Here is a 24848-nt window from a genome sequence, read left to right on the forward strand (position 1 = left end):
CTTTTTTTTTTTTTTTTTTTTTTTTGTGGAATTATTTGTGCTTTGATTTGGGTCAGGACCCCAATCTTTCCGCCTCAGCCTCCAGAGTGCTGAGGTTATAGGTGTGAACCATCCACCCTACTTGGCTTGTTGAACTGTTTTTAAAACTCAAATGAATTGTAGACTAAGCCTATAAATGACATTGAAAGTTTGGAATTTACAAATAGGTAGTAGCATATTCTGGGGCTGGAGAGCTGACTCAGCATTCCTGATGTAGGAAGGAATCTAAAACTACAGTTCAGCTGCTTTTCCAGAGGACGAAGTTCAGTTCCCAGCACCCATGTCAGACGGTTCATGATAGTCTATGATTTGAGATTTAGGGGACTGGACATCTTTTGCCCCCAAAGGTACCTACACACTCACGTGACCTAGCACGCACAAACGCTGGATTGCCTTCCCAGCACTGTTAACTGGATATGGTGGCTCACATCTGCGATCTCAGATGTGGAGATCTGGAGGTAGGAGGATCAGAAGTCCAGTGGCCATCAGCTACACAGCGACGTCATTAAGGCCAGCCTGGGATATGAGACACTCTCTCAAACAAAATCAAGAAACGATAATCATAGCACTATTTTCATTATTACACTTAAATTATAACAATAAGAATATTTTAAAAAGTATTTGGGAAAGGCTGACGTGATCACCAGAAGCTCCAGGAGTCGCTGTGAAGTAAGCATAGGTTACCTGACGGACGCCCTGAAGCTATGACCTGACTAATGGCTCAAGGGATGCTTTGGAAGTGGAGAAACTGGGACCTGGCCTTGTGGAGCTTTTGCTGAATCATTGTGAAGAAAGATGCAAGAAGCTGGACAGACAGGGGACCTGTTATTTGCCTGTGTAGTTTGTTCGGTGATTCACTTATAAATGTCCATAGCAATTAACAAGTAGAATGAGGTGGATCGACGTTCAGATCCCAGCAGAATTTCTCCAGCTTTAACATACAGCCATGGTTATAATTGTTCTCTTTCGGTCCGTTTAAAATCAGGCTGATCATAGCTATGGCTCAGAAGGAAACTGGGTTTTCATAAGGAGGGACTTTATCAGGCCACATGCCATAGTATCCCCTCTCCTCTCTGCCCTACTTTCTGAGTAACTGGGGATGAAATAGGAGAACAGTATATGTAGGAAGAAGTCTGTCTTAGTTAAGACTTCTGTTGCTGTGAAGAGACATCATAACCTGGCAACTCTTAAAAATGGAATAGTTTGGGTGACAGCTTACAGTTCAGAGGTTCAGTCCATTATCATCACGGTAGGAAGCATGACAGTGTACAGACAAACATGGTGCTGGCTACTTCTTGGTCCTAAGGCAACAGGAAGTGGACCGTCTGCACACTGAGCAATACTTGAGTGAAAGAGACCTTAAAGCCCAGGGCCACGGTAACACACTTCCTCTAACAAGGCCACACCTTCTCATAGTGCCACTCCCCTTGGGATTATAGGGTCAGTTACATTCAAACTACCACCGAGTCTAAAATTACAAATGCGTATTTTGTATTTACCAAAGTGAACTTAATTATCTTACATCCCAAGCAGTGGTTCTCAACCTTCTAATGCTGTGACCCTTTAATGCTGTTCCTCATGTTGTGCTGACCCCCAACTATAAAATTATTTTTGTTGCTACTTCATAACAGTAATTTTTGTATCGTTATGAATTGTACTATAAATATCTGTGTTTTCTGATGGTCATAGGTGACCCACATGAAAGGGCCATTCAGGGGCTGAGACCCACAGTTGAGAAACCAAGAAATGGAACCAATTGACCAATTCCCAGAATGTTCTCATGCCCCACCCTTCCCCTGGAGAGTGTACACTTAATTTTATATATTTCCATATACAATATCCATAAACAATAATAGATGATTGTCTACTTTTTTTTTTTAATCAAGACAGGGTTTCTCTGTGTTTAACAGCCCTGGCTGTCCTGCCTCTGCCTCCCGAGTGCTGAATTTAAGGTGTGTGCCACCACCATCTGGCTGATTGCCTACTTTTTAAAATGTTTTTGAGACAGGGTGACAGGTAACCCAGGTTTTTCTCACTCTAAAGCTGAGAATGCTGTTGAACTTCTGGCCTTCAACTCCTGAATCACTGGGGTTCCAGGGGTGTGCGCAGCTACTTCTGCTCTTTAATAAATTATTTTTATTTGCAATTTTAACTCTATGTGTATTCATGTTTTGCCTGCATGCATGTTGGTGTACCATTTATGCCTGGTACCCAAGGAGGCAGGCAGACAGCATTGATCTTTGAGAATGGAGCTACAATGTGAGCCACCAAGGGGGTGCTGGGTGTCAATTTGGATCCTGTGGAGGAACAGCCACCTTTTAATCCCTGTTTGGACTTTTATATGATGCTGAGGATTGAGTCCACAGCTTTTCAAATGCTAGGCTATCACCCGGCTGACTGAGCTATGCCCTCAGTCCCACCTGCCTTCTTGATAGAGGATGATAACTGAGTTGGCTTCTTGATTAATCAGGTTTGGAACAATGGACTCCTGACCTTTGGAACGTTGGTAGGTTAAGGTTCTACTTACGTGTGTAATTACCATGTCCTTTATGGATCTGCAGTAGGTCTGCTTCTCTTAATCGGTGGCTTAGGAAGTTCCCTCTATAACTGGAGGATGGGATGCTACCCAGGACGATTTACAACGGGGCAGGTATCTCCAAAAGTTCACTCAGCTAATTTAGAGTTAATTGTGGAGGAGGTGGCTTTAACCCCTGCCTCCGTTTCTGCAGGCCAAGGCAGAGGGCTGCAGGGCACCTTGTGCAATTAATCTCTTGCATTAGACCAAGAGCTAGCTCTTAATTTTCATTTTTACCCAAGCATGGTCTATGTTGGCTCAGCCCGAGCATTTTGTGTAAGGACAAAGTTCAAATATTCATGGCTTTCTTTTCTTTTTTTTTTTTTTTTAATGTTAATGGCCTTTATTCTTCCCCATTGTGTTACAGTCCTGCAAGCCCCCTTTTTTAAGTTCATTTTTATTCATTTATTTATTTATTTATTAAAGATTTCTGTCTCTTCCCCACCGCCACCTCCCATTTCCCTTCCCCTCCCCCAATTGAGTCCCCCTCCCTCGTTAGCCCAAAGTTTAAGAAAATAACACAGAAGTTATTTTCTTAAACTGAGTTGTAAAACTAAAGGAAAATGTCTTAGAGTCCGTGTTTGCTCACTTAAGTGTGGGGTCTGAAAGATCAAGATTGGTCTGTTAAAAAACAACTAGACTTTCTTTAAAAGACATTGTTATTGTTTTATGTGTATGGGTGTTTTACCTGTGTGTACGCCTGTGCACTGTGTGTACACCTTGTGCCCTCGGAGGCCAGAAGAGTGTGTCACAGCCCCTGGGACTGGAGTTTATAGAGACATTTGTAAGCTGCCTCTGTGAATGAAACCTGGTTTCTCTGGTAGAGGAGCCAGTGTTCTTAGCCACCGAGCCATCTCTCCAACTCCTGTTCTTTATGATAGTGTAAGAATTGTGCCTATATTAATTTGATGTATGCGTGCGATAAATTTTAGTCTCCTTCCAGACATTTTTTAGTGCCCAAAGAAATATTTTTACTCTTTTTTCTAACCTCCAATTTGGTGCCTGACTCATGGTTTTCACTGTATATTGATTATATCAGTTATTTTCTTCATGTCAGAAGTTTATAATTTGGCAGATTGGATGCATAGTTCGACCTGCAATAGTTACTGTATCTCAGGAAGAAAACGTTTTGAGGCCTCTTTATAGGGCCTCGTTTATAAATTCATCTTCAGGTATTGCGGGTCTACTGGTCTCGGGTATTTTTTATTTCCCTGTTGTGGTTTTTATTATATTTATACCCAGCACCCTGTTTAATAAATAAAACAATATCTTGAGATGTAGGAAGCTTAGTATATTTAAGGCAGAAAAAAAATTTGACATGTAAGTGTGATGTAGGAGCTTGGGTTGAATATTGGATCAGGAAAAAAATTGTCATAAAGGACAGTTGTGAAAGATTGAATGAGGTAGAGTAGACACCAGCATTGCTTTGTGCCAACCTCTTAGCTTTTGATACTTTTGTTCTGGTTAAGTATCCCGAGGAAATGTCTGTGGAGAGGTAAAGAACACTGTGTGCACAGTTTCTTCTAAGCGGACCAGAAAAAATATTTTCATGTGTAGAGATGGAATAACGAAGTAAATGTGGTGAAATGAAGGCAATTAGCATATCTGGGCGGGATGACCCGTGCTTGTAGCCTTCTGTGCATTTGGTATTGTGTAAAAGATCTCTGAGTGGAATTCCTGAGTCCTGCTCTCTGAATGTTTGCCTCTGCTCCACGGTGCTGAATTGCTTTTCAGGACAGTTTTACTAATTTGTGGAGCACTCCATGTGACTATGTTGTTGTGGCGCAGTGAAGCCGAGCATCTTTTCTGAGAGTCGAGTCATGACAGGCTTTCTCCTGCTGTGTTCTTAGCCGTCCTTACTGAGCTTTGCAGTTCATTCTTCTGCTGGCTTTTTGTATGTCTTAGTATATAACAGAAGTCTTCTTTGTCCATCCCGAGGCGTTGCAGCTGTCCACACATTTTTGAAAGATACTTAACTAAAAATACAGAACTGCATTCCATTTGATTGGAGTTGCAGGGCACAGGCTAGGTTCCAGGTGGGTGGGGCTGGCAAACCACAGTGTAGGCAGGGTTCTTCCACCTTAGCTCAGTTATGTAATCAACTCGGAGTTGCATTCTCTCATCTCTGGCCATTCTGAGAAAGGATATTTCTAGAAGGTCTATCTTCTGTCCCTGGTGTATTTTATTCAGAGATTTACTGACGAGTTTGCCTTCTAACGCTTGTAGATGTTTAAGAAAGATATAGATTGCTAAATAATGAAACTATTGCATTGCTAAGTATCAGCCAGTAGTTGGATAGAGTGAGTACTCTGCCTTAGGGCACTGCAGAGCCTGTGGAGCAAGAGGCTGACTTGATAGGGACACAGTCTTGGGCCATCCACTGGAAGTAATTAAAAGCAAGAAAGATTTGACCTAACTTAAAAAAAAAAAAACAATCTAATAAGCATTCAAGAGCATGCTTTATTACTCTAATTATTTTGATTAACTTCTTTTGTTGTTATAATTAAGTTATTAGATAAAACAATTAGGCAAAACCACACATATCCTCTCACTCTCTGATCCCAAAGCCTTAGTCCTGTAAGAAAACTAAAGATGTCCAACTTCTTCATTATATAAAAGACACACACCCACCATGGAGCTGGTGCCTGACATAAACACAACCTGACTTTCAATTTCAAGTCAAGTTTTCTTTCTCTCCTGCTGTGTCCTGAACCCAGAACAGCTGGGACTTGACATGACTGGGGTTGTGAGGGCAAGAAGAACAGACAGACACACAGACAGATGTACTCACTGTACTCGCTCTGATGGAGTGAACTTACTTGGCAACAACAGCTCAGAACCTCAGGGCATCCATTCTGTACAACACAGGGAGGAGTTAGCTAGTCTTGGTAGGAAGCATCTATAGGCAAGCAGTCTACCTGAGCAATCTCAGGTTGTAGCTGTCTGGCAGGAAGCTGTGGTTGCCAGTGTGGCCAATCACACAATAGTTCTCAACCTTCCTAATGCTGTGATTCTTTAATACATTTTCTCACGTGGTGGTGATTGCCAGTCACAAAATTATTTCACTGCGGCTTCATAACTGTAATTTTGCTACTGTTATGAATAGTAATGTTAATATCTGGTCCGTAGGGGTTGTGACCCACAGGTTGGGAACTATGGGATAGAGGGCAGTTTTGCCAATCTCTGAACCTAACTCCAGGAAGGCTTCACCAGTGTCTGTGGGTGTGAGGCCGTTGGTGTTCTTGAGAGCAACAGACATCCACTCAGGACTTCATCCACTCCTTACACATCCACTCAGGACTTCATTCACTCCTTACACATCCACTTAGGACTTCTTCCACTCCTTACACATCCACTTAGGACTTGTTGGGCCCTCTACAAGGGTCGCCCAGTACATCATGCTGTTATTCCTTTAGAACATCAAAAAGAAGAGAGAAACATTCCTTCTCTGGTAAACTTGGCTTTGAAAACCTTTTGAATTACTTTTTTACAGAAAATAGTCTCAGTGGAGAAGAAAACCTAATACTGTTACCCAAAGAGCATGTTTTCTTCTTGGTATTTTTTTTCCCTCCATAAACGTATTTTATGGCTTTAAATTGGTTTAAAGTCCCATCTCTTTTCACTTGATACTGGAGCCTTGTTAACAGTGGTGCTGTGTATCACTGGGGAAGGTGCTACCATGAACATCTTCCCTGTGTTCTTAGGGAACATTTTAGGAACGGGATTACCAATCCTGGGTAAGGTGCTACAGTGAATGTCTTCCCTGCAGCTTTTAGGGAGGAACATTTTAGGAGTGGGATTACCAATCCCCAGCAGAACTCTTTTAGTCCTTTCCTGGGGAGTCACTTTAAGGCCGGCCACAGGTCCTTCCACTTTACACAGGGGATTTAAGGGTAGCAGTTACCATTTCTGTCACAGATTTTATTGCAACATCAAAGTGTCTGTTTACTAATGCGGCTGCTCCTATCAATCCAGATGTGCTTTGCATATTTTCCTGAAACACAGTTACTTCTATCAATCCAGATGTGCTTTGCTTATTTTTCTGAAACACCTTCTGGCTTCCTTTTTGTTTTGTGACAGGGTCTCACTATGTAGCTCTGGCTGGGCTGGAATTCTCTAAGTAGACCAGGCTAGCTTCAAACTCATACAGATCTGTCTACTTCTGCTTCCTGAATGCCTATATGAAAGACGTCTGCCACCATGTCTGGCTGTATTTTCCTTATTAAATATTTTTGGCAGTTCTGAGAATTGAACTCAGGGCCTTGTGCATACTAGGCCAGCATTCTGTCACCACACATAGACCCAAGTCTCTTATGAAGTAACTTTTATGAAGTCACTAGGTGGAGGTCGCTCTGTGAAGATGCTGTGGTCTCACCTCTTCCCATCATGCACTAACATCTTCACATCTCCCACGTCACTCGTGACACTCCCGAGCTTGTTTTCTGTGTTCTGTGCAGTTAACATAGCCCCTTCGCTCCTGTGGCGTTTTCTCATGTCTGATACTTTCTTTTTAAGGTATTATCCAAAGAGATGAGTCACCCATGGAGAAAGGGCTCTCCGGTCTTCGAGGACGGGACTTCGAGCTCTCCGATGTGTTTTATTTCTCCAAGAAGGGATTGGAAGCCATTGTGGAAGACGAGGTGACCCAGAGGTTCTCCTCTGAGGAGCTAGTGTCATGGAACCTCCTCACGAGAACCAACGTCAACTTCCAGTACATCAGTCCGAAGCTCACTATGGTGTGGGTGCTGGGTGTCCTAATACGCTATTGCTTTCTCCTGCCTCTGAGGTAAGTCTCCTGCCTGGTTTTATGGGTCCATCCAGTCCAGCCTCCCTCTTCATGATGTGTGTAATGGCTGCTTAAGTGTTTATATGTGTATGTGTGTGTTCCTTTGTGTCCTAATACTGTGGATTAGACTGTCTTTTGGGAATTGTTGCAGCTGTGGTAAACGGTGAAATTCAGAACTTCATATATACTATTACCAGAACTGGAAGCTGTTGGGGAGCAGCCTAGACAAAAAATACCTCTTGCCAGGGTAGGGGTCTGGGAATTTAGAAATATAAGTAAAGACTATGATGATGCATGAAAAAATAATAAAACAGAAACCGTAGAACAGTACCGGAGGGCATCCCAGTGAATACAGAAATTGTCCGCGGTTAATTATCCATACGCTTTTATACCCCACTGCTTTTATACTCAAATATGAAATGGGGAAGAAGGCGACCAAAGCCTTCTTTAACATGATACAAAGGACAACTCGAACAGTTCATTGCTTTAACACTTGGAGACATCAAGTCATTAGCATTCTGTTGTTTAGGCAGTGAAGCCACTCTAGACCAAGTATCCTGAAGGCAGCCACTCCCCAGGTGACCTCCTATTACAGAAGAAGCAGAAGTACGCTTGCACATCCTGACCATCTGTCAGGATGGAATGGATCTCCCTGTGTGAGCCAACTTAAAAAACTCTGACCGTCAGACAAGGTGGATATAGGCTCACATTTTGGGGCCTCCACCGGAACCTTAATTCTTTGCTTCCAAAGTGGGGTCCAAGTATTCTGGGGATGAACAGGACTGTCTTTTGACATTTGGGAAGGAAATACTAGAGCTTTTTGTTTTTGTTTGTTTGTTTGTTTTTGTTTTTGTTTTGAGACAGGATTTCTGTGTAACAGTTCTGGCTGTCCTGAAACTCACTCTGTAGACCAGGCTGGCCTTGAATTTACTGATCTCTGCCTGCCTCTGCCTCCCAAGAGCTGGGATTAAAGGTGTATGCCTCTACTGCCAGGCAATACTAGAGCTTTTCATTTTTATTTTGCTTATTTGATGCTTTTTGAGATAGGGTCTCATGAAGCCCAGATGGCCCTGAACTTGCTAAACAACCTGGAATAGTCTTGAGCCCCTGATTCTCCTGCCTTGGCCTCCCAAGTGCTGAGATTACCAGCCCATGTCCCCATAGAGCTTCTATTTCTGAGAACCCACCATCTTTTTATCTTCCTCTCAAAATGAACCATAGAACGATCTACAGAGTCATGTTGGAATCCACATTTAACAGACCTTCCCATCACTGTACCATACTCCATAATGCTCTGTCTCCAAAGTTAAAATAGTTTCGGTGTTCAGGAGGCTGTGAGGGAATTCTTCAGGCTGTGTCCCTAATGTCTGGCAAATGATTACAGTAGCCTTCTCTTCTCTTTCAGGGTTACTCTGGCTTTCATTGGGATCAATTTGATGATTATAGGAACTACGGTGGTTGGACAGCTCCCAGACAGCAGGTGTGTCTCTTTCCTTCTAGCCTCACATAGGACTGTCCTCTCTCCCTAGCTGTGACCACAAAGCTAGAATTTTGCTAGTTCATAGGTTTTGCATTAATGTTATGGTCTCAAACCACTTGTGAGAATTCTTACCGAATTCATCTTTCATGGTCTTTATTTGATTGTTTTTTAAAATCTGTTCAAACTGAAAGTATATTTTTTCCAAGGGGAAAGGAAAAAAGAAAGTGAGACTGAGGAACCCAGAGGAAAAACAGAGTCTTTGACCCCGGCAACCTGGGAGGTCCAGACCCGAGAAACTTCAGCTGGTCTTTTAGGACTTTATTATAATCTGGCAGGGTGGCGGTTACTTCATACTGGAATTTTGTTTAAATCTCCTGATGTACTTTGGGCCTTTAATAGACAACACATGAACGAGATGGCAAGAATCACTCTTTGACGCAACGGAACCCAGGCTGCTGCTGCAAGCAGCGCATTGAAGCTTTTATTGTGTTTCTTAGGAGTACCCAGGACAAGATAATAAAACGGTTTCTTCTTCTTTCAGCCTCAAAAACTGGCTGAGCGAACTGGTGCATCTGACCTGCTCTAGGATCTGTGTCCGGTCCCTGTCTGGAACCATCCGTTATCATAACAAGTGCGTGTAGGCCGTGGCTGCGGGCTTCAGACAGCTCCAGCGGGAAGGGAGGGGGTGGGGGTGATGAGAGCTGGAAGGACGTCGGGGAGGCAGCAGTGGGATCTGGGAACTTCTGTGTTCCTCATTGCTGTGTTTTCAGAAGGAATACAAAAATTAACACAGCAGGGCTCGTAGACAGGCATGTGCTGAGTTGTGACTATCTCGTAGGTTATTCCTGGGGGGTGGGCACTGCTATCTCACGGGAGAGATGAATTGTGGGAACTCTGGGTCTGGTTGCCCAGGGTGGCGCAGGCTCAAAGTCAGGTTCTGAGCTGGGTCAGTCTATTTTGAAGATGCTGCTGCTGGCAGTCCTGGGGTATGGCTGAGGGCTGAGTCTGAGGCCTGTTTTCCACACTTAGTCTTGCTGTTTCTAAAATTCTCTACCTGGTTCCTAAGATGGAATACTTTATTCTGCTCTCTTTACCCACAATCAGAGAATACAAGTAGCTAGGGGACAAGCATCAACTAAACTAAAGTGATTGTGATTGCTTTTGAATTACTTTTCTCATAATTCAATGTTATTTTTTTAAAAAAAAACTTTGTTATTATTTACTATTATCATTCTTTTAGAAACAAGACCTTGCTACGTAGCCCTGGTTGTCTTGGAACTCATTAAAGTAGCACAGGCTAGCCTCCAACTTGTGGCCATCCTCTTGCCTTGGTCTCCTAAGTGCTGGGATAACAGACACAAGCCACCCTGCCTGGCAGCATCCTAATTGTAGGAATTCTAGAACAAGCTCTTCCCAGCCTGACTGGTCTCGTTTACAGGTAGAAACATGTTGTCATTTGGTTTGACCAGATGTTAATCAACAAAGGGCTTCTTAAAGTTTTTAAACTGGTTGAGTGTGGTGGACCACAAGGTAATCTTAACGTCTGGGAGGCTGAGGCAAGAGAATCAGGTGTTCAAGGCCAGTCTCAGCTACACAGTCTGTTTGAGGCCAGCCTGGGCTACAAGAGACCCTGTCTCAACAACATAATAGCATATTATACTCAGGGCAATCAACATAAATCAAAATAGTTGTGATTTAATAAAGCAAATTATAAATTACAAAAAGAATGTTATGGTCCCTCACGTAGCTCATCGTAATACACGGGGTAATGTTTTAAAGATGGACCCATATAGTAAGTCTTTTTTTTTTTTTTCCGAGACAGGGTTTCTCTGTAGTTCCAGGGTGCTGGAACTATCTCTTGTAGACCAGGCTGGCCTTGAATTCACAGAGATCTGCCCGCCTCTGCCTCCCAAGTGCTGGGAGCATTTGGTGAGTCTTTACATGCTGCCCTGTAAAAATCAAGTGTGTTCTTATGGTTTATTTTAATTGCAGGCAATACAGACCCCAGAAGGGCGGCATTTGTGTTGCCAATCACACTTCTCCCATCGATGTCTTAATCCTGACCACGGATGGATGCTATGCCATGGTAAGAACGGCTCCTTGTAGTTCAGTTGTGTGTGTTTGCTGCATTGTAAACCAGAGCGCTGGTTGTTATTAGGGATTTGGCTGGGACCGAGCAGGATAGGCTGCTCAGTGCATTTCCACAAGGAGCAAACGCTGTGGGAAGATAGCTGTAATAGTGAGGGTGGGAAAACTCCTTGACGGAACTTTGTAACGTTGATTTCATCTTGCTCTGAACATGCCAGCTGGTGTTTAGTATACCGTACAACATTAAAGTCTTCCTCGCCAGAGCTTTACAGATCCAGCCAGCCAGTTAGTTCTCTTTTCAGAGAGATGAGTACAATTCTTAAAAAAAAATTATTTCTTTCATGAGGATCTGGAAAGAAAGGCAAAATACTTGTGCCTCAGCCTGGGTCTCAGGTTGCAAAGGAAACAGGCAGAAAATCCGATAACCATGAAGTCCATAGCAAAACCAGGTCCGCCGTACCTTCTGTTGCTCAAACAGTTGGTCTTGACATTTCCTCTGCTGGCTGAATCCCAGATGCTGACTCAAGCTTCCTCCTGCTCATGGGTCAGACGTGTCCTAAGGAGGTGTGGGCACAGGACGATTAGACAGATGAGTGTCCTGGGTTCTCCTCTTCTCACAGTGGGGGGTATAGATGGAGGGTCAGGCTGTGAGGACATACGGTGGCTTTTGTTCACCGGTCAGTTCTCCAGATTGATACTGGTGGCCTAGGGTGCTTTTCTGGGAAAGCCTTTGAAGGGTACCTTACTGGTGTGTGTGTTTGAGTGAGTGGGGAGTACCATCCTGCACACTGGTTTGCACGGTGCCAGCATGTACACTCTCCATGGGTTGTATGATCAACAAGGCCTCTGTAAAGATTCTCACTTGCTGCTACATTTGTTTTGTCTAAGATTGTAATCTCAGTGGATTCCGACATATTCCCGTGGTAGAATACTTGTCTAGCACGTGTGAAACTCTGGGATCTAGCCCCAGCACCATCAGAAAAGAAATAAAAATGTCTAAAATAAAATTACAACCTAGACATGGTGGTATATTTCTACAGTCCTAGCACTCAGAAGGGAGAGGCAAGAGGATAGCTGTGAGTTTGAGGCCAGCCTGGACTACATAGCAAGTTCCAGGCCAGTCAGAGTTACACAAGAGAGACTCTGACACACCCCCATTTCCATGCCAAAGTAAATAGTGAAATAAAATCTTCAGAACATGTAACTCCTAGAACAGTATTTTTTTTTAATAAGTCATTAAGTTAAGTGAGGTTATTTTGAACCTAAGGATTTTTTTTTAAATCATCTTTGAGAAAAGAGATAGTAATTGGTCTACCTCTTTTGGTAGGCTAGTGACCAGTTGATGGTTATATACTTTGAAAAATGAAAAGAAACTGGAAACACACACACATATGTGTCATACAAACACAATTTTGTATATAATTTCAATCTTTAGGCATCCTTCCTAAAGCCCAAGGCATCCCTCAGAGCCCCAGAACATGCTTGGGCATCTGTACCAGCCTTCTGTGTGTGTGAGCACACCTACTTCATCCACTGTACTTGATTTTCTCTGTGATGCAGTTAGGTCAGGCCTGGGATTTCATCATAGGAGAAGCAGAGGCCTAGGCCGCTGAGCTGCCCCTCTCAGGTCCACCTTGTGCTGACCTGCTAACAGAGTACTGCAGATGGGGTCATTTATGAGAAACAGAAGCTACTGGCTCACGCTGCATGATGTGGAGTCTAAAGCCAGGATGTCTAGTGAGGATTTGACTGTCAGAAGGAAGGCCTGGAGTTACAAAAGGAGGTCTGCTCCCAAGAGCACCCCACTTTGAAAAAAGATATTTATTTTCATTTTTTGCATGTGATTGTCTTGCCTGTAAGTATGTCTCTCTGTGCATCATGTGTACATCTTATTTCTTCTTGAAGGGTTAAAAAAGGCAAATGTATCATTTCATTTTTTATTTCACCCCAGAGACAACATCCTTATCTGCTTTTGCCTTTGTCATTTAACACCATTGTCTGGAAAAAAGCATCACTCCTTATCTGCCCTAGAGGTCAGCCTTGGCCTTTGCTCAGCTGCATCATATTCTGCTGTACATGTGCGTGTGTATGCACATATGCACACACATGCATATAAACACATGCACACACACGTATTCACTGTATATGTGCGTGTGTATGCACACACACATATTCTACCGTATATATGCATGTGTATGCACACACACACACACCCCTCCACCACCATCACATCATTGACACTATTGTTCATGCATTTCAACATTTAGGTATCTTTCAATATTTTGCAACAATAAGCAATACTATATCGCATAATCTTTTGAGCATGTATTTTCATTGTGCCAATATATTTTCAGGGAGAATCTCTAGAAAAGTAATGATTTAAATGGAGGATAGTTGACTATGTCATCTTGACAGCTGTTAGATGTCCTCACTCCTTCCCCAAAGCCTTGAGTGGTATCAGGCACTAAGTCCTTGCCGTTTGGGTACATTTGAAATCATAGTTCAGTGTGGCTTTGACTTGCATTTCCGTGATCTTGGTGAAGATGAGGGATCTCTGTTTTTCAGAGTTATAACGCAGTCCATGGAGCGAAGTGACTTTAACGTCCAGGGCACTGCTAAAGAACACATTTTGGCTTGCATTTGGCTTCGCAATTCTGTTGACTAGATTTGGGACTTACCTGTCAGTAAAAGGCAGTCAGTATTTTCTCTGAGTGGGAAACAGCATTCCCTCTCTCGAAAAGACCCCTTGCATCTTGTGGGTGGGTGTACCTTTATGTTTTTCTGTTTCTCCTGATACTTCTAGGTTGGACAGGTTCATGGTGGGTTGATGGGAATCCTTCAGAGAGCCATGGTGAAGGCTTGTCCACACGTCTGGTTTGAGCGCTCAGAGATGAGGGACCGACACCTGGTCACTAAGAGGTAAGCAGTGCAGTTCCTTGGCCTTCATTGGAGGAACAGAGAAGCTGATTGACTTGGGTCTTTTGACCAAAGGGAAAAAAAATATTAAGATGGGAACAAAATCATGCAAAGCTCTATTTTTCTGGAGTCATTGATAGGGCTGATGTAACAATTCTGTAGTCAGGGGGATATATGGCTGCATATTATAACCAGACTGGAAAGCTCAGATGTCTGTTTTGCTATGACTTGAGTACAATCATTGAACTGTTAAAAGTTTAAAATTTCAAAAATTTATTTGCTGAATAAATGATTGTTTTTTGCTGAGTGGCCCCGGGCCGTTAGAATCTAGTTACCAGAGAGCTGATGATCACCGCTGTATCTTTCTGGCACCGTCACAAAATACACAAGAATCAGCACAATAGGGGAATGGGTTTATTTTGGCTCCTGGTTTTTGGGTAGTCAGTGTGTGGTCCCTTGGCTCTGGTGCTTGGGTCTGTGACTACACAATAAAGTGAAATTTGGCAGAGGAAAACCGATCACTTTATGGGGACAGGGAAACGAGAGAGAGAGAGAGAGAGAGAGTAGAGGGACCAGGGTCTCAGTCTTCCCAACAAGGGCAGGTACCTAGTGAGTAACGTCTTTCTTCTAACCCCATCTCCTAAAGGCTCCCATCAGCCCTCAGCAGTGCCACAGGTGGCAGCTGAAACATGAACACAGGGCTGTAGAGAGTATACCCAGCTACAGCAGATCTTTACAGAAAGAGAGATGAGCCCAGCAGGAAGAAAGCTAAGGAAAAGCTTTCCCCGAAGAGGCTGTGCTTACTGTTTTTAGACATGCAGGGGTGGCCTGTGTTCCTAATGCAAACCCTTTCCTCTCTCTGGAGCCCAGACTAGACTTATTTGTGCCAGCCTCCTGTCTCATCCCCCTGAATACTGGGATTCCCATACCTGGTTTACGGTGTTTGACTTCATAGGAAAGCGCACCCTGACTCATTTGAGGGGTTACGTATTTAATGGCCATAATGCAGACAGATCAAGCGTGATCGGACTTCCCATTTTTTCCACACACCGACTTACCCACACATGGAGATAGGGCAGAACACTAACGGCACGCGGCTGTCTAAGTCCCTTTTAAGAGCAGATGGAAGAGCTGGACTTGGCAATGCATACCTGTAGTCCCAGGACTTGGAGAGTGGAAACAGAAGGTCAGGAGTTTAAGCTCATTCTAGGTTACATAGTGAGTTCAAGGCCAGCTGAAGCTAATGAGACTCTATCCCAAACACACTAGGCTGAAGTTAGCAAAACCCACTCACTTCAGAGAAAATGAAAGAGCCCCGATTTCCTTGTCCCCTTGCCCCTTATCTCTTTTTCTTTTGTCAGTTATTTCTTTCCTTACGACTTTTTTCCTGTTAGCAGGATATGAAGAACAAGGACTCTCATCTCTTTGTCTCTCAATATTGACTCCTAGATCCTTTATTTTTTTTCTTACAGATTAAAAGAACACATAGCTGATAAGAAAAAGCTACCCATATTAATCTTCCCTGAAGGTAAGAGCAGAGACTGCCCACCAGTCAACAGCTGACGGCAATAAGCTATCTGACGGACTCTTTGGCACTCTTTGAGGAAGGGACAGGAGCCTTTTCTTTTCCTGCTTTCTAATGGGTCACAGAACCTAGTGATTTTTTTTTTCCTCTTCAAGACAGGGTTTCTCTGTGTAACAGTCCTGGCTGTCCTAGAACTCAATTTGTAGACTAGGTTGGCCTTGAACTCGTAGAGATCCGCTCCCCTCTGCCTCCGGAGTGCTGGGATTAAAGGTGTGCACCATCACCTGATGCTTATTTGATTTGTAAAGTAATTTTTTCTACAGTGGTATTAAACAGCACAGTCTATGACTTTGTAGGTGTTATACTTGAAATGCATTGAAACTGTCAATCATTGTGATGGGGTTGTTGCTAAGTGTTCAGTGGCAAAGTGAAAGTTTGCTGTTAAAATTACTCCAAACTGCCGGGCAGTGGTGGCGCACGCCTTTAATCCCAGCATTTGGGAGGCAGAGGTAGGCGGATCTCTGTGAGTTGGAGACCAGCCTGGTCTACAAGAGCTAGTTCCAGGACAGGCTCCAAAAACCACAGAGAAACCCTGTCTCGAAAAACCAAAAAAAAAAAAAAAAAATTACTCCAAAAAAAAAAATTACTCCAAACTTCTGAATTGTTTTTGAAGCAAGAGTTGACTTCAAAGTAGCAGTAAAGTATCTGCAGCTTTGACCTCCTGATACATGCACCCATGTGAAAAATGTAATAATCTCCAGAGAAATTCCTTTTAAAATTTGTTTTTATAAAGTGACTTGTAAGTGGAGACTGCCCATTCATTTCCCGGCTGTCCAGACCCAAATAATCACACAGAAACTATATTAATCACAGCACTGTTTGGCCAACAGCTCAAGCGTGTTTCTAGCTAGCTCTTATATCTTAAATTAACCCATTTCTGTTAATCTATGTATTACCACGAGGTTCATGGTTTACTAGTAATATTTTAGGCATCTGTCTCCTTCGGCAGTTACATGGCAGCTCCATGTTGACTCTGCCTACTCTCTTTCTATATCTCTGCTCAGATTTCCCACCTGGCTTTACTCTGCTAAGCCATTGGCCAAAACAGCTTTATTCATTAACCAATCAAAGCCACAATAAAAATATAAAATAAAAGAACATCCCACATCAGTGACTCATTCCTCACTTCCTCTGCCAGGTACCTGCATCAACAATACTTCCGTCATGATGTTTAAGAAAGGAAGCTTTGAAATCGGAGGGACCATCTATCCAGTGGCAATGAAGGTAGAATTCAGAGTTTCAGTTGGGGAGCCTTTCATTGTTAGCTTTATTTGATATCGTTACAAAAGCTTTATTTGATATCATTACAAATTTAAAACATGCAAGAATGAAGAACGCTTGTATATTCAGTTTCTTTGGATCTTTATAGTATACATTTTGAGCGCAGTCTCTCTAGATAGAAAGTCAACAATTGATAGACAGGAGATAGACACATGCATAGATAACTGGTAGACGATATATAGATGCTCAGATAGTAGGAAGATACTTAGAGACGGAGATAGGAAGATGCATAGATACAGAAAGATAGATAGTTGGCCAGACGGGCAGACAGGATGACTATGCAGCCGAGGTTGTATTAATACTAATACAAATATTATTGGTGGGCAAATATGATTGACTCCTGATTTTGCTGACTTTCTAATTAATTGTGGGGTCACATATTTACAAGTCATGTTAATAGCTTTCTTAGTGCAGCACTCTGGGCTCTGCTTAGCAAAGCAATTGGCACTACTTGAAGGCATTAGTGGGGTTGACTTAGTTCTTGCTAAAAATTCTATCAAGGGAAGAAGTCAGTTCTCTCAGGGTCTGATAGGCTCATTTATCTTACCATCTGAGAAACTCTGATTTGGATGAGAGAAGCCAGCATGGAACTCATGGCTGGGATGATTGTTCTCTTGCAGTACAACCCCCAGTTTGGTGACGCGTTCTGGAACAGCAGTAAATACAACATGGTGAGCTACTTGCTTCGAATAATGACCAGCTGGGCCATCGTCTGCGATGTGTGGTACATGCCTCCCATGACCAGAGAGGTATTGCTTAGATCATGCCCAGTCTTTGATGTTTTATTTAATCAGATAAAAGCAAGAAAACCTTTTCCTAAAGCCTTGGGTAGTTCCATTCCTCCCATCATGCTTTTCTTCAGTCTCCCATCATGCTTTTCTTCATTCTTAGCAAACGGGATGTTTCTTAGTAATGTATTTAGTGTTATAAAAACAGATAAAAATGATGTTGAGACATTTTCAGGTGTTTAAAAACGTTGTACTCAAGAAGTGCAACCTTTTCATTTAACCAGGAAGGAGAAGATGCGGTTCAGTTTGCGAACAGGGTTAAATCCGCCATCGCTATACAAGGAGGACTGACGGAGCTGCCTTGGTAAGAGCCTCTCAGAAGCAATTGTCTCCTTTTGTAAAAATACATACACTTAACAAAATTTACACTGGTTAGCTATAGATTTAGCAAAAAGTATTTAAGAAAAACATAAATAGGTATGTAGAAGCTTTTCTCTCCCACTTTAGCCTGGGAATCAAGGCTGGCTAAGAGCTTCGCCTTTATTCCTATACCCACCTCTACTGTATGGCCCAAGATAGAGGTTCTATCTTCACCCAGTGAGCACAGCAAATGACTGACTGGGGGCCCTTGGAAAAGGACACGCCCATCTCCATAGGTGCACACACTGGAAACTGCACAAGTAACAAACTTGTATCTGTCTCCTGCAAGTCTCGGGGTAGCAGTGAGCTGCAAAGGAAACTGGATAATGTAGTCTTTGCTCTGGATGACCGTGCTCTTAGGTAAAAGTGAGAGTTCTTTTACTGAAGAGGAAGGGAGAGGGAGCCTGGATTTGGGGGCAGGGCTGTTTGTGTTTCATTCTCACTGTTGCTGTATCAGAAAACTGAAGAATGGGAAGAAAGGAAGGAAGTGAGATATTCTGGTGATAGATAGATATAGCTTCCTTCCTTTCTTCCTTTTCTTCTCTCTCTCTTTTTTTTTTTTATCTGATGAAGGGTTAATGTAGGTGTGTGCATTGGTCATCTTGGCTTGCCACAACATCATACCACACAGTGGTGTCCTCATGGAATTTGTTTGCTCCAAGTTCCGAAGGCTAAAGGTTTGAGCTTAGGATGGTCAGCCGGTTTCTGGTGCGGGTTCTTCCTTGGGTTTCAGAAGGCTGCTTTCTTTGTTCAAGCACGGAGAGAGCAAACTCTCTAGTGTCTCTTGTAATAAGAGCACAACTCACTATAAGGGCCCCACCCTTTTGACCTTGTCCAACCCTAATAAACCTACAGTCCTCATTGTCAGGTATTGTCACACTGGGAATTTGGCCATATCTTCAAAGATGGGCTGGCTAGCATTTTATATTCCTTTATCCAATAGTGGGAAGTGTCACTAAAATATATTTTGCCCATTCACCTGTCTTGAAATCAGTTAATTTATGCCTTCCCAGCCTGTTTCTGTCAAACACTGTGCTTTTTTTGATGCTAATTTTTATAGCAAAAAAGTCATTTTAGAAGTTATTATGCTAATTAGCCAATTTTGGAAATTGATGGGAGTTGGAAGTCGATGCCATATGACTGCTGGGAGTCTGAATTCTTGACTGACAGTAGCTTTTCTACTCTAAGCTGCAGGCTAAGATGAGCATCTTTTCATCTTGCAATCTAATCTGGAAGTGTTAAACTGGCAAACACTAACATCACAAAACTATAGGCCGCCCTCAGGCTAGAAGTATCTTAGATTCTTCAAGTTCATATGTGTAGCTGACTTCCTCTTTTTCCTCTTCTTAAAACCTCGTTTCCCAATGCTTCCTCTTACCTGACATGCTAGCCCTATCTGAATCTATTATGAAAAGCTTCTGGCTGGGGCTGTGGTTTCAGGCGCAGGGAGAGAAGCAAGCACAGAGAGAGAGAGAGAGAGAGAGAGAGAGAGAGAGAGAGAGAGAGAGGGAGAGAGGGAGAGAGAGAGAGCAGGTAGACTCACTCACTGTCAGGTTCACTTAGGATCTCTGTAAACAATGACCTTCACCTCTAACCTTAGTATTGAGGGATAGAGGCAGGAGGATTCCCATGAGTTCCAGACCTACCTGGACTGAATAGTGAATTTCAGGCCAGCCTGGGCTACAGAGTAAGATCTTATCTCAGAAAAGCAAAACACACCAAAACAAATCCTTTGAGCTTTTCCATTTCCTTCTACTGGATCATATGCTGTTTTATAAATAAGATTACTTTTAACTACCTGGCCTGTTTTTCCAAAAGGAGAGAGCCTTCCTGACTTTCTGGATATAGTTTTCACTCACCTGCTGAGTATAAGTCTAGACTAATTTCTTGGCAGGTGATTGAGAACTGCTGTGTGATTGGGGGTGGTGGTGGTGGTGAGTATTTTTAATTTTATTACTTTTGTTTTTTGAGATAGGGTTTGTCCATGTAGCCCTGGCAGACCAGGCTGGTCTCAAACTCAGATCTACCTGCTTCGGCATCCCAACTACTGGGACTAAAGACGTGCACCACCACTGCTGACTTTTTGCTGTGTCTTAAACTGGCTATTATATGGCTGTACCTTCCTAAAAGAACTAAGATCCGCTGTTACTGTAGTGGGGAGTTTGCTAGAATTTGAAGGCCCTAGAGGTGATGCATCATAGCTGGGCCTGTTCACTGGGTGGATAAGAACGTCCAAAGGAGATGCCCGGAGGCTTAGGAACAGGCATTATTAACAGCAGCAGCAGCAGCAGCAGCAGCAGCGCTTGGATTATTGTCCAGTTTGATTCAGGCCTTAAAAAAAGAAAAAGACTTTTCTTCTCTCTCCTTCTCCTTTGTTTCCTGCTACTCAAAATCCATGTAAACGCTACGAATAATTAGGGGTGGCTCATCTGGAGAAGAGAGGCTTATGTGTACAGTTCTTAGGACCCCATCACAACCGGGTCCATTTTCAAGTTGAAGGCTGTGATTGAGGCCTGACTCTGAACATTGCACGGGCTTCAGGGATGTGTCTGTATGAAGGTCAGTTTCCGTCCTCGTGGAATCTTGTTCACTGTGTGAACCATGATCGTTCGGTACTGTCAGAACTTGCCTGACTGGGCTAAAGTTCAGCAGCCCCAACACAAAGTTCTCAGCCCCCTCCCCGCAGGAGTTATTATAATGGGGGCGGGGAAGGTGCAATGCCCATAGCTTGGTCTCCTTCCAGCTCTCTAGTTTGCTGTTCCTTTTGGCCAAAGAAGTAAGACACTCAGAGAGAGCCCTTATAACCCAGAAAGATCTGTGGTCCACAGCCCTGGAGAAGGTTCTAAGATTCAAGGCCCCAGTGGAGGAAAGCTGTTTCTACTGCACTAACTTCCGGCCAAATGCAGTTTACGATTTTGATTGTTTTATCTTGAATCTGTTTTGGAGTATAAAAGTGTAAATATGTTTTTGATAAAAATAAAGTGGTTAAACATAGGGTTGGATTTGAGTGACTATTAGATAGTTTATTTTTAAGAAATTTGCCTGTGTTTATAACTCTCGAGTGGAGAGCAATCTCATCGTTTCCTGTGTGTGTGTGTTTACAGCTTCTCACAGGCTTTCTCGGCAAACCACAGTCAGTGCAAAACCATCGTTTGGTTTTCCAAGGAAAGAATCTAAAGAAACATCTTGGCTGTAGTAATCCTTGTTTCTGTTTAAATATTGAATACAGCAGCTCTAACTTCTGAAACAAAACAGGTCAGAAGCTAGGGATGTACAAAGTTCTGAGTTCAAGTTTCAGCCCCAGAAAGCTGGCTGCCTCTTCAGGGCGGAAATGGCACACAGGTGATATTACTCTCCACTGTTACCAAGCTCAGAGAGGCGTGTTCTTTGCTTAAAGGAGCACACACTTTGTCATTTGTAGAGCAGAGACCAGAATCAGCCCTTCCTGTTTCTGTTGAGCATCCTGGCTCCAGGAGGCATCTCTCTGCTCCTCTGGTTTCTGTTGAGCATCCTGGCTCCAGGAGGCATGTGTGAGCACGCCCAGCCCCATGTCTTCACTGGCAGAGCATCCTCCTATGTGTACCTCTCTGTCCGCAGGGATGGAGGACTGAAGAGAGCAAAGGTGAAGGACACTTTTAAGGAAGAGCAGCAGAAGAACTACAGCAAGATGATCGTGGGCAATGGCTCTCCCAGCCTGGACCTGGACTGAGCACTGCGGATAAGCGTGGCTTCTTCCCAGAGCTGGCCTTCAGGAGAGACATTTTATAGCCTTGCTTTGTTGTGCCGCTCGTAGCTCGTTTATTGTTAGTCTTTTCTACCGGATGACTGTCTCTACCTCTTCACGCCGGAGGCAGAACCTACAGGTGCCCTTTTCTGACATCTTGGTTAGACTGTGAACTCAATGAGTTGTAAGGCTGCTTCTCGAGTGGAAACAGAGTCTGCCTTTTGTAAAATGATGTGTCGTTGATGATTGAATGAAATCTTTGTGTGCAAAAACGTGCTTCTAAAGTGTGCTTGGAACTTGTCAATAAGGTAATTTTCACAAACAATCCCAAACTCTGTAATTCGATTTCCTTCTCCCTTCAATCTCCTTTATTATTATTATTTTGAGACAGGGTGTTATTTATATAGCCCAGACTGGCTTCAAACTCACTACACAGTCAAGACTGGTGGGGAACTATTGACTGTTCCTAGCTTCATTTCCCAAGTGCTAGGGTTCCAGGCATGTGCCACCTCACCTAGCTGTTGACTTCGGTATCCTATGTGAAATCTCACCATAGCTCATTCCTTACGGGCACAATTATGGTTGCATTCTGCACTAAGAATGGAAGAAAAATGGAGGATTATTTTTAGGGAAAAGGGCAAATCTGTGGTCACCTGATGGGAAAGGAATTGAATGGAGATTATTCCCCCCCCGCCCCCTCCCCCGTGTGTTGCAAGAGAGATGTTGATTGATTATATTTATTTAAGAAATGCGTAGGAGTGCCGTTTGTTTGCCGTTGTTCCCACAACATGTTCAGTTCAGCAGCAGCGGGAAAAGCCCAGTTAGCTTTTCTTGTTTGTGTGCTAAAGATCTCCTTTGTCTTAGGATTTTTCTTCTTTTTGTTTGTAAAAGGGAAGGAGCCTTTAATAAACAATCACACTGTCTTCAGTAGGAAGGGAGTGAATGCGGAACTTGTTTCCTGTGCCCCCACCAACCTCACTGTAGTGATTTAGTCCCAAACTTTCCCTGGCCTTTTAAGCAGAAAACTAAGTGGTATAATTTACCTTTTGGAAACTGAGCCTTAATGTTTTTAAAGAGGAAACAAGCTTTCTCCGAGTCCAATAGCATGAGCAATATTTGATGATAGCAATATATTTCCGCGGAGAGCTCTTGAGGCTGTTAGGAACCTCCAGAGAAACTCTATACAGAAAGTGAACTGTCCTACTGACGATGAATAAATTTTATATTTTTAAATGGGTGTTGTATTATTCTTCCTCCGTGTCTCCCTCTTTTCCTGTAGCAAGCAAGTGTTGTTTTAGTTTCAGCAACAGATTTTATTGGACATACACTGGCTAGTTTTATATCAACCGGACACAAGCTAGAGTCATCCGAAGAGAGAGCCTAAACTGAGAAAATGTCTCCACGAGGTTGGGCTGTAGGCAAGCCTGTAGGGTGTTTTCTTAATTAGTGATCAGTGGGGGTTGGGGGGAGCCCAGCTCATCATGTGCAGTGCCATCCCTGGGCTGTGATCCTGCCTTGTTAGATAGCAGACTGAACAAGTCAGTAGGCAGCACCCTCCGTGGCCTCTGCATCAGCTCCTGCCTCCAGGTCTGTACCCACACTGCTTTGGATGGTGGACCTGTGAGTGATATAAACCCTTCCCTCCCCAAGTTGCTTTTGGTCATGGTGTTTCATCACAGCAAGAGTGACCCTGACTAAGACAGCCCAGGACTTCAGCCACCACTCTCTTTCTCACCTTGGTGTGCAGCCTGGCTATTTGGAATCTGGTCCTTGAGTCCATGAGAGCCCTTTTAAAGGAATAGTATGGAGCCCATTTAAAGGGATAGTAAAGGTCAGAGAAGGTCAGCCCAAGGTCGTGGGTGGGGTGAATACCCACTCCAAACCCCGTCTAAAGCAGGCAGACTCAGGCAATCTTAGGTAATGTGATTGGCTAGATTGGCAGGCACAGTCAGTGCTCCTCTAGCTGATTAGATCCAAAGGGCAGTGCACACGGGTGTCCCTGGTGGCCAGCATCTTCACTTTCTTCTCCTCCCTCTGGCTCTGTTGTTGCTTCGGGTTTGACTCTTCCTAAAAACAGATTAGGGCGGTGGTGAAGGAGAATGATCACATTCAGCTTTGCTAAAGTGACCCTTTGTTTGATTTAATTTTTTTTTTCTCAGAAAGAGACGTTCCTATTTTTACCTTTAGTATTCAGTAAGGCTTGAATTACTGAGTCCACTTCATGTTGCTGTGTTTGAACACAGATGTCTTTCACAGAGCATAAGAGAACAATAATGCTGTCGTCTATGCTAGTTAATGGAATATTACTATGCGACTTCACAGGAGTCACTGGGTAAAATGTGGTCCTGTAGGAAGAGTCTCAACCAGTAGGACTTGTTGACCTATGAGAAAGGGGACAACACACAGACCAGAGAAAAGCCATGTTCAAACTTCTACCTTAGACTTCTTCAGAACTATGAGAAACTCATTCCTGGCATCTTGTTATAGTGTCACGAGACAACCAATACACATTAATCAAAGGCCAGGGGTGAACACCCTTGTGAAGGAGCGGATGCAGCATGGACCACCTGAGAAGATGCAGTGGGAAGGTTGAGCACGCTGTCCTGTTACTCCTCCAAGATGTAATGTCCATATCAACCATGAGAGCACACCAGAGTCAAGGAAAATATAAACAAAATAGCCAGACTAGAATTTTTCAAAATTATCAAAGTCATAAATGCCAGTGAAGTACTGAGGCATGATGATGCGTTTACCCACTGTTTGAGCAAAGTCATGGTGAAGCTACAGTCCTTCCTGGAGAAGCATGGAGCCTTAGGACTAACCCCAGGTGTGCCTTGGCTAACATCCAGGTAAACGTCTAACATGGCACCTTGAAGTAGACTCTTTCTCCACAGAGATACGAGGCCAAGCGATGGACTAGGCGAAGCTGCAGTCTCTCAAATACTTGGCACTGTTGGTTAGCCAAATTTATGCAGAACTTTAGAGAAAGGGATGGATTCCTGGAGTCATTTCGTCTCATGTCCTAAGCAAAACTGTGGTTCTGAAGGAACAATCCCTGAAGCCACTTAACACCAGCACTGAAAATTCTGATAAAGGTCTGACCATTCAATCGGTGCCTGGTTTTAGCAACAGGTGCAGCCAGGGCTGCCTGTATCAAAGACGGTTCCCACAAAAGTCAGGCGCCCCCCACAGTCAGAAACACAGGAGACTCACAGCACAGGAGTAG

General features: G+C 43.4%; 1 protein-coding gene across 1 annotated transcript in view; it reads left to right on the forward strand.

The window, feature by feature from the left end:
* Gpat3 (glycerol-3-phosphate acyltransferase 3) overlaps positions 1–22859 on the forward strand; it is a 49241-nt gene extending 26382 nt beyond the window's left edge. Inside the window, exons 4-13 of the mRNA XM_050155817.1 lie at positions 7130–7400; positions 8806–8880; positions 9422–9511; positions 10873–10966; positions 13772–13887; positions 15357–15412; positions 16608–16693; positions 17371–17499; positions 17763–17842; positions 21496–22859. Of these exons, the coding sequence (XP_050011774.1) occupies positions 7130–7400; positions 8806–8880; positions 9422–9511; positions 10873–10966; positions 13772–13887; positions 15357–15412; positions 16608–16693; positions 17371–17499; positions 17763–17842; positions 21496–21607 (1109 nt within the window). The 3' untranslated portion in view covers positions 21608–22859. The remainder of the gene's footprint in view (positions 1–7129; positions 7401–8805; positions 8881–9421; positions 9512–10872; positions 10967–13771; positions 13888–15356; positions 15413–16607; positions 16694–17370; positions 17500–17762; positions 17843–21495) is intronic.
* Positions 22860–24848: the final 1989 nt, after the last annotated feature.

The sequence above is a fragment of the Alexandromys fortis genome, unplaced genomic scaffold (genome assembly GCF_014885135.2).
Source record: "Alexandromys fortis isolate MF-2015 unplaced genomic scaffold, M_Fortis_MF-2015_v1.1 scaffold_87, whole genome shotgun sequence".
NCBI classification, from domain to species: domain Eukaryota; kingdom Metazoa; phylum Chordata; class Mammalia; order Rodentia; family Cricetidae; genus Alexandromys; species Alexandromys fortis.